At 40.8% G+C, this 10,341-nt stretch overlaps 1 protein-coding gene across 3 annotated transcripts in view; it reads right to left on the bottom strand.

Moving 5' to 3' along the window:
* Positions 1-6,230: 6,230 nt before the first annotated feature.
* LOC143125719 (uncharacterized) overlaps positions 6,231-10,341 on the bottom strand; it is a 49,705-nt gene continuing 45,594 nt past the window's right edge. For all 3 annotated transcript variants that reach the window (XM_076287418.1, XM_076287420.1, XM_076287419.1), the window contains exons 10-13: positions 10,011-10,052; positions 9,637-9,663; positions 8,965-9,018; positions 6,231-6,560 (exon numbers count right to left, since the gene is read on the bottom strand). In XM_076287418.1, the coding sequence (XP_076143533.1) occupies positions 6,318-6,560; positions 8,965-9,018; positions 9,637-9,663; positions 10,011-10,052 (366 nt within the window). In that variant the 3' untranslated portion in view covers positions 6,231-6,317. The remainder of the gene's footprint in view (positions 6,561-8,964; positions 9,019-9,636; positions 9,664-10,010; positions 10,053-10,341) is intronic.

Below are 10,341 nucleotides of genomic sequence, written 5' to 3'. Positions count from 1 at the left end.
GATGTGGTGTAATATTTCACGGCAAATGATGTATGGGCCATAGGTATCAAATCTAGTGCATATACTGTGGAATATGAAATATAGTTCATTTAATTAAAATGTAAGAAAAATGGCCATTTTCCACGACGAAGTTTGGCATGCAGGGTGTCATATGAACGCTGTGAGACGGTAGTATCGGGATGTGGTGTAATATTTTACGGCAAATGTTGTGTGGGCAATAGGTATCAAGTCCAGTGCATACATTGTGGAATATGAAAAACAGCTCATGTAATTTCAATTGTAATAAAAGGGTAAATTTCCACGACAAAATTGGCCATGCATGGTGTCAAATGAAAGCTCAGAGACTGTAGTATCGGGATGTGGTGTAATATCTCACGGCAAATGATGTGTGAGCAATAGGTATCAAATCTAGTGCATAAATTGTGGAATATGAAATATAGCTCATGTAAATTAAATCTATGAAATAGGCCCATTTTCCACTACGAAATTGGCCATGCATGGTGTCAAATGAAAGCTCAGAGACTGTAGTATCGGGATGTGGTGTAATTTTTCACGGCAAATGATGTGTGGGCAATGGGTATCAAATCTAGTGCATAAATTGTAAAATATGAAATATAGCTCATGTAACTTAAATGTAAGGAAAATGGCCATTTTCCACGATGGAATTTGGCATGCAAGGTGTCATATGAAAGCTCAGAGACTGTAGTCTCGGGATGTGGTGTAATATTTCACGGCAAATGATGTATGGACCATAGGTATCAAATCTAGTGCATATACTGTGGAATATGAAATATAGTTCATGTAATTTAAATGTAACAAAAATGGCAATTTTCCACGACGAAGTTTGGCATGCTGGGTGTCATATGAACGCTGTGAGACGGTAGTATCGGGATGTGGTGTAATATTTCACGGCAAATGTTGTGTGGGCAATAGGTATCAAGTCTAGTGCATACATTGTGGAATATGAAAAACAGCTCATGGAATTTCAATTGTAATAAAAGGGTGAATTTTCACGACGAAATTGGCCATACATGGTGTCAAATGAAAGCTCAGAGACTGTTGTATCGGGATGTGGTGTAATATCTCACGGCAAATCATGTGTGAGCAATGGGTATCAAATCTAGTGCATAAATTGTAAAATATGAAATATAGCTCATGTAAAGAAGAAACAGAAAAGCCCCCCCAAAACAAGTGCAATATGAACCGATTTATTTGACAGAAAGCATGTATCATTTACTTAAAGATTGGTCGACAATGGAGTCACCAGAAAAAAAGGCTTTTATTCGTCTGTGAGGAGTAGCCTATGTTCGTCTGCTACTAGGCAAATGCCAGTGTCATCGCGTATTTGCAGTCAGCACTGCCCCCTGTCGGTAGAAAATTGCAATATTTAAGGTGGAACGGAAACTTGACTACACCGCATTCTGAATGTGCGGCCAACTTCAGCTTCGTGGAGTTCTCTGCCTCCGCCTCGTCCGTTAGGCTAATTGTGAATAACGGGACACCTCAGCGGACATAGTACATAGTAGACAAGTCCTAAATTATGCTATAGCGAACGTCAAAAAGTCTAATTGCTCCTTATGAAATGGACTGGCATAGCCGTAATTTAATCCGACCTGAACTAAATCGCGTCCTCAGCTGGCTATAAACGTGCCTTTTAGGCTCTCAAAAGTGTAGCTTATAGGCTACAGCCTACATATGGACACAAATTGCATGCTTAAATAGCCTAACAACTATTTTGAAACTGTTTTGTTAAACTATTCAACCGTAACACTTGCCATCACGCATGCACCTCACCTCTCGTGCACTCACACACATGATGGCAAAGCATCCTCTTTGTGACAGGTCCCTTAACAAGCACCATAGCCCATTGTGTAGGCCTACTCTATGAAAATAATTGCTATCACTCAGCACTTGGATTAACATGATACACAGGATTTACACTTGCAAGTGATGCAAGTTGATGGACAATTGTGTCAATCAAAAGAAGAAAGAAAAGTTTGCATAATGAAATGCTTTTGAATGAAATTTTTGCAGCATATCGCCTTTACTATCTACCCCCCTTTTTGACAACCGACATATCGGTTTTACATATCGGTTATCGGCCTCCTGTTTTGGTAATAATTGATATCGGTATCGGCCCTCAAAAAACCATATCAATCGATCCCTAAATCCCTAAAACACATATCATTCAATGTTACGTTATTACCTTCTGATATTTGATGTCTATTTTCTTTTCATTTTTCAAATACACACAGGAGAGATTTTAAATTCCAAGTGCTATAGGGGATATTACACAGCGGCCAATCAACAAGCAAGCCTATTTTCCATTATCAAAAACCAAATCACTAAAAAAGCATTTGTGGGAGGGGGGGGGGACTCACTAACAGAACAACCACCAAGAGCACTTCCTTCTTTCCTTCATCTGTACTAGTGCAGTGCCCGTTCAAACATGCTATTCCTGTAGCCCAATTACATGCCTGCAGGTAGGCCTGCTTTAAAAATAGGATGATAGGGAAAAACATAATTCCAGGTAAGCATTCAATAATGAATATGCCTACAGATAATATAATAATATAATAAATGTGAAGTGAGCAGAATTTAAGCATGGCTGCATGTGACATTTTTTACAAATCAAAATGACATAATCCTAACAGCTGTTTTGAGTCAAGGCTATATGCTTAGCCTATTGAATAACTTGATGATAGAGAAAACAAACTATTTTGTGGAATGATGCATCATATGGAATTTGCAACGGTGTGACTCAAAAACAGTCTCTGGTGGCCTATAAGTGACATCACACTGTCTGCCACTCGTTGCTTGTCGCTGGTTATGCTTTGCATGTGTGGCATTCTGAGACGTTCTTTAATTCGGGACCATTATCGCTCATTTCAATTTAGGACCTTGCAGTTGGAATTGTCGTTTGTTTATTCAAAGTCTAAAGACAGTCCAAAGTAACCTGGGCTATTCACTCGTTGCTTGTCGCTGGTTATGCTTTGCATGTGTGGCATTCTGGGACGTTCTTTGATTCGGGACCATTATCGCTCTTAGGACCTTGCAGTTTGAATTGTCGTGTGCTTATTCAAAGTCTAAAGACAGTCCAAAGTAGCCTGGGCTATTCGAAGTGTCCGCTTATTGCACATAATTTTTTACGTCATTTTGAAGAGCCACTGCATATAGCCTACCTGTGTGTGTTGGCATGTTGGCGTGTTGTTGCAAAATCCGTGGAGTTATCTTGCACTCGCTTAAGTGTAACCTACACTGATCCAATTCTGCCAAAGCCCTGCTTCTATCCTCACTGGTAGCTTACAGTCCTACCTACAGTGTTGTGTGGGAGGGGGAGTGGCTAGCGGCGAAAGCCAATGCGTGGTTCTTTTACCGATATAGGCTATTTAACGATATATTTTGCATTTCTTATTCAAACAACGTCAAATTCGGCAGTGCACTTACTCATGCTTGTAGCAAGACACCTGCCAAGTTTGTAATCAGTCTGACAAACGGTCAGCGAGATATGCGTGCCACAGACACACACACACACACAGACGCTTCTTGCTTTATAGATAGAAAGATAGATTTCATTGAATTAGACCCACAACACCTCCAAGAGGCTTAACTGTGGTACTGCAGACTATGCATGGTGGACCAGTCTTGAGATAAGGCATAGCCATCACTGCCGATACACATTTATGCTGCTAATAAACTTGTCTTCCTTTCAACTACGGGTGGAATGATCATGACTACCTCTGCTAAGGAGATTATGCTTCCAGTGGTTTGTCTGTAAACAGAATTACCCAAATATGTAATGGCCTAAGCCTAATATCCATGCGCCATCTTGAAATTCGCTGGCCAAACTCATAAGGCTTTTCCAGCTATATGCATCATTTAAAACTGATGAATTGCATAAAAGATGTATTTTATATCAACATATATCTAGGTTGGCAGGCCTGCCCTTAGTGTAGAAGTCAAATGAGAGTGTACTTACATGTAGAGTTTAGATTTTCTGGCCGAGCCCGAACTTGACCCGACCCGACCTGCGGGCCGATATTTCCAGCCGCTATCCTCGGGCCGGGTCCTTGATCAAGCATTTTTTTTTATTTTTTTTTTATCATTAGCCAACTTGGGTGGGGAGCTAAAGCTATGCCATAGTCAGAAATATTATATATTTAACAAAGTAGGCCTAAGTATCAAATGTGTACAAAGTTATACAAGTTAGGCTACAAAATGTCATATGTAATGTCATCTGCGCAACACGTGTCACGCAGCTTCTCCACTCGCATCACACTGGGCCTGCTGTGTTGTGTAGCTTAAGTGCAACGTGAAGCTTGAAGATGTACAGAAAAAAATAAAAACAGGAGAAATAACTTGTTTGGAGGAAAGTCTGAGGTATGCATTTTACAGGTATGCTTTGTTGCGTGCATTAAGTGCGCACGATGTTCGCCTATGACAGCAAAAAGACGAGATGAACAGACACATGAAGCAGGCTTGCCATGGCAGAAATAATGATAGTCAGCCTTCAATGTCCTCTTTTGTCACTTCTCCAAGCATATACCTGAGAGTGAGGCAAGCCCTCACAGAGAAATGCGTTGAGTTTTGCTGAAGGGACATCATTTTACGTTGCTTACGTTTCTTCATTCGGATTTGTAAGGAGTCCTAATGTTTCTATACTGATCAAACTCCTGATCATGTGAACTGTTGATTAATTACCCTACCACATGATGGTATGACCTCATGGTGGGCCCATTGTCACATATTGCTGCTACAACAACTTTTTATTATATCTCTAACCTTTGCCTTTTTCACAGGAGAAACTAGGAAGCAGGAAATGTAATTAATGTGTACATTGTCATGTCTTGATTAATGCACTCTCACTACAACAATGGTCTCAAGTCTCATCAAAGTACTTCTCATGTGACCCAAAATCAGCTGACCTCCAATCATGTGATCCATTTCAATGTAACCAACCACAAACTAGGTAAACTATTTAAGTGAGGTTCACAGAGCATTCTAGGAGCCATTCTGTAGTCAGAATCTCCCGCACCACTAAGGTGTGTAGTCATCATCCTCTGAGCTGGTATGTTCATTCTCTGATTGCTTCATATGGTTTCCTAAATGTTCCTTTAACCTGTTTTCGTAGCTTTCACATTATTCATTTAGATGTACCTTCTATAATGTATTGGATGAATAGCTTGTATCTGACAAATACATTGTTCTGACCCGCATAGCCTTTCTATTGTACTTGTAGTCCAGAGTAGCAGTTTAGGTAACGTTACTAGCATAATGGACGGTTGGGATTAGTTATCGCCGCCGTAGAAACTAAATCACCTGGGAGCTGGCATGTTATTATGAAATGACCAAGCATTACACAGCGGTGGGCAGTTTGTCAGCGATGGTCCTAGATTGGTCGCGAAAACCTAGCACAGCCTGACCCCCTGTAGCATAGGAATTTGCTTGACTGTCTAACACGCTGATGAGTATAGCAGTCCGGATCAGCATTTAACCTCTGACCACTTTCAGACCAATACGTGTTATGTTTAGGAACCGCCCGAATTAATCGGCAGATGGAGGAGACCTAGGCCTATAGTATATATTCCTTAGCTTGAGCGCGTGTCACAAGAAAACGAGTTAGGCATTCTCATTAACAATATGCATTGTGGGCGTATCAACCCACTAAGGATAACAATGTTACAATGAACCGAAACTTTTCTAATATTGAGTCAGATTTATTAGGTTTAACAGGGGTTTATAATCAATTGATATATTTCCAACAGCGCGCGGACAGCTTCACGATTTCCTTCGATCACTCCCAGTTCCCTCATTGGTCCTGACGAGTGACGTCATTACAGATTCATTTGCGATCCATTCCATTCTGAATAAACAAACATATTACATACTTCATCCTCCGTTGCATTATTCATTAAGATAATTCTAAACAGATTTCTGTAGCTCAAACAACTCAGAATTGTAGTTGAGAACGTCAGTTATAATGACCCACGTATTTAAAAAATGTCGGGTTCAAATCGGGCTGGGCTCATAATTACAGTTAATGTTTCGGGCCGGGTCAGGGTCGGGCACAACATGCACAGGCTCGGGTAGGGTCGGGCTTGATTTTTTGGGCCCGATCTAAGCTCTAACTACATGTAGGAATGGTGTTTTGTTCTTTTTTTTGGAGAATGACAGGAAGTGAGTGGGAGAAAGAGTCAGGGTGGGATCCGGAAAGGACGACGGGGCGGGAATCGAACCCGGTGTCGCCGGCATACAGGTGCCCCAGCCAGTTGCGCCATGGCTGGGGCCATGGTGTTTTGTTCTTAACAGAAATCAGTCTAGAAGTTGAGCTTGGCCGAATTGTAGGTGCTGCTGTCAGCAGCGGTGGAGTCTGAGAAGAGAGGAGAGTTGGACAGGAAGTCATCCAGGCCATTACCCCAGGCTCTCGGCTGGTACTGCAGCCCAGGGTCAAGGGGTGCACTAGGGGCAGTGTGAGCAACACCATCACCACCTCCTCCACCTCCTCCTCCTCTTGCTCCTCCACTGGCTCCACCTCCAGCTCCTCCTCCTTCATCTGGAGCCTGTTAGAGGATAAAGAGAGACAGGATGGCTGTGCCATTATTTTCCTATTTCCAGTTTGGATATGTTTTTCTCCCTAGATAACATACTAAAATCTACACACTTCCCTATATAAAAGACCACTTCAAGTTGGCTGATTAGTGAGCAAGTAAATGCAGCATTTGTGTGTGTATAACACAGGGCCGGAGTGGGGCCACTTTTCAGCCCGGGAGTTTCAGGCCCAAGACCGGCCCACGTTTTCCATAGTGGTGGAAATTGGATAAATGAAGCAACATTTCAGCTCTTACTATCCTGTAGTTTTTATTAGTACCATGGTTCAACAAATGTGTAAAGGTTATATAATAATTCACTTCAACTGAGAAGTTAACAACAAATATTCCACTATTCCACAAGTTAAAGGAACCATATGTAAGATTTTGGCCAAAACTGGTACTGCAATCACTTTCAAATGACTGTAGAGCGGTGTATCCCCTCCTCCTCCCTCCTGACTCGAGGTTGCCAACCCGGATGCCAAAACACTACTGACTTTGTGATTAGTAGATAGGTAGAGGGTGGCGCATCAGGCCAAAACACAACATGACATGACAAAACACAACATCAACATCAGTTGAGGGCTGCAACTTCACTTTTTAAATGGCAATATCCTGGCCGGACTACAGTTGTCAGTGATATAAGTATTTTAAATTAACATGATTTCTTAATGTCTAGTGACATATCAGGGCCATTTTATGATCAATTGAAATACATTTCTTACATATGGTTCCTTTAACAAAAACAGACAGAAAGAAAGAAAGCCTTTGAAATGTAGCCTATCCCACGCTTCCACAAAGAGGCATATTGAACTAATGTTTAGGCTACATGTTTTTGCATGGGTAGGCTATATTGTTGTTTGGTGATTTAGCCTACTTCTTTACTACACCCTCTTCTAAGCAAACAAGGCATATAGGTTCATCATGTAGCATAACTATTTTGCTCTTTCACTAATTTCGGGCTCATCATTTTCAGTGGTCGACTGGTTGATCTGCTGCTCAGAGGCTACAATTTTTACCGCATAGGCCTACACAGATCAAACTTCAGTTTTGTTATTAATATTTGCATACTGCAAAGTCTATGAATCGGATGCAAAAGGCTAATATTTTAAGAAATGTAATATGTTGCTTGCAAATAGCTTGACAACGCTACAAACGTCCAATATTAGGCCAATAACTGCTAATAATCATTGCCTATAGGCTATCTCTCTTTACCAGTTGCCACTTTTGTCTGTAGGCCTAATCTAGAAGCTTGGCACATTTAGCAGCATCTACCTGGCCGTTTCAGTCCCTCCTGGCCTCTTTCTACCATCCATCCTTCCTGACGCTTATGGCTACTGTAGGGCCGGCCCGGCTATCCGTATCTGAGAAAAGTTTTTGGAAAAGACGGGCTATATGGACCCAACCAACTCTTTTTGGGAGGGGAGAACTCCCTCACACGGTAGGCTACAACCCATGCAGAGGCAACGGTGCCATGCAATGAATGCGGAACGTGTAGCCTACTTTAAGAGAAGTTAGACTAACGTGACAAATGTCAATATTTTTTTCCTCGACCGGCCCAAAAGTGAAGCGGCCCACCGGGAATTCTCCCGATTCTCCCGATTACCCACCCCGGGCCTGGTATAACAGTCAAAAGCACATACTTCAGAAGGAGCAATGGGAATGACTGTACAGTACAGACTGAGAACAGTTGGGAACATAAGTCTGAAGACACATTAAATAACAATATAACAATATAACATGGCCTGTCCCAACATGTGATGTAATTTCTTATTCTCAATTAGCTGAACTAATTTTCTAACTGGCTGATAAAACTCATCTGATAACAATTTCAAAGGAAGGTATGAAAATCAATGGACTGGTGTTATATCCTTCCACTACCTGTTGGTGCTGCTGTTTTCCCCTTTTTGGATGTTGGGTGCTGGGCAGAATGTAAATGGTTGAGTTCTCTTCTGTTTTTATTGTTAGAGATGAGGCTTATTGCGGGTGGGTTAATAAAAACCACCACTGCCCTTGCAGTCGGGGAAGAGCTTTGGAAATGACTAGTTTCCACCCGTTTTCGGCCTTGCCGTTTTCTTTACACTTTTTTCCTTATTTTCCACACTCTTAAAACAAATGTGTTGGAAACAACACAAACTGTGTTGTCCCTATCTGGACATAGATATGTGTTAACAACAACGCAAGTTGTGTTGTTTTCAACGCATCCATTTTAAGAGTGCTATTCTTGTTTTAGGATTTATTACATCGCCTAGACATGAGCCATGTTGACTCTTCGTCATTTATGTTTGGTCAGTGTGCCTGGCCGTAACAACTGGTCACATAATTCTGCAGGTCACTACTTTGTTGTGTGTAGCACTCTACAGAAAAGAGGACAAACCTCGGTTGGAGCAACAGGAGCCACTGGACTGGGAGCAATGTCAGGAACATATAGCTGAAAAGACACAAACACAATCAACCTGGAGGAGATAAATATAGTTCTACAAACACAAAGGTTAGCATTACAACAGCACAACATGACACAACAGCAACATTAATTCAAGTAATATGAGATGTGTAGGTTTGGTTGCCCTATAATGTCCTATAATTACCTCACATTATAATTTATACTTTCTCCTGACATATTCTTGCCATCTATCCTCAGGACACAATTAGCAAGGTGATTCATTCAGGTAAATATAAATAATAGAATGAATGAACTGAAAGCAATATCAAAGGAGACTCTAAAAGATAAATGTGCTTATGCCTCTATTCATCACTATATGGTTCCATAAAGAACCATGACTGTGTTGAACCTTTATATCAAGCAAAAGTGAAAGTGTTCACATTGTAAATGGTTCTTTAGAAAGACTATTAATACATTGATATTATAGATAATATCTTTTCTTAAATATTTTCTTAACTTAATAACATAAATAACTTATTTTCTTTAAAGAATAGCCATGAGGGTTCTTTGAAGCACTACAAACAGGTTCTTCTATGGCATCACTCTGAAGTGTATAGACCAATGTGAAGAGGGACATGAATTTGCAATATTTGCGAGCTTGCAAACCTCATACTGGGCCACTGTGCTGTACGGCTGAAAACAGAAAACCATAAAACAAAGTCAAGAAGAAACCAGCAAAAATGAGCATCTACAAACATAAAACCAAAATGTCAAGACATCACAGCAAAATGAATTAAGAGTGCATGGAATGGGGAAGTAGTGGATACAGACTGAAAATTATTTAAATCCGTCTTATTCCGTACATGCATCAGCCCTTATCTGTAATTGCCTTACTCTAAAAAAAAAATCGCTTTGGACTTTTGTCAGTGTACATGGAAGTGGAAATAATAGTTTGTTGCAATGAAATTGATAAGAAGATTGCTAAGGGAGACGGAATAATCATAAATGTGAGAGGAATTAGTGCTGGTGCTTGAGCTTACAGGCGGACTGCTCTCCAAGGGGTTAGGGGGGTTGCCTGAGGACTGTGAACAAAGAGCAAAAGTGACAGGATTTTACAATTTTTTTTTATGTGTGTCTGTTTTGCCTCTGCCTGCTACAGTATAGGTTTGACATCAAGACCATTGCATCTCTTCAATTATGGATGCTACTGACTCTACCCACCTTACAGGAACTGTAACCACTTTAGGAAAGAAAAGAATACGTATGCGTGTTTAAAAAGTCGTACATTTAAATATGTCCGACGAAGGACCATGGTGGGAATTATCTCTTTACAGGTAGGAATTCATTTTTAGAGCCCCTTTTGTGTTTCCT

This window comes from Alosa pseudoharengus, unplaced genomic scaffold (assembly GCF_046254945.1).
Source record: "Alosa pseudoharengus isolate Yale_2024_CS ecotype anadromous, Long Island Sound unplaced genomic scaffold, YU_APseudo_1.1 YU_APseudo_1.1_scf_16, whole genome shotgun sequence".
Classification (NCBI taxonomy): domain Eukaryota; kingdom Metazoa; phylum Chordata; class Actinopteri; order Clupeiformes; family Clupeidae; genus Alosa; species Alosa pseudoharengus.
This window is presented reverse-complemented; position numbering and strand designations above follow the sequence as displayed.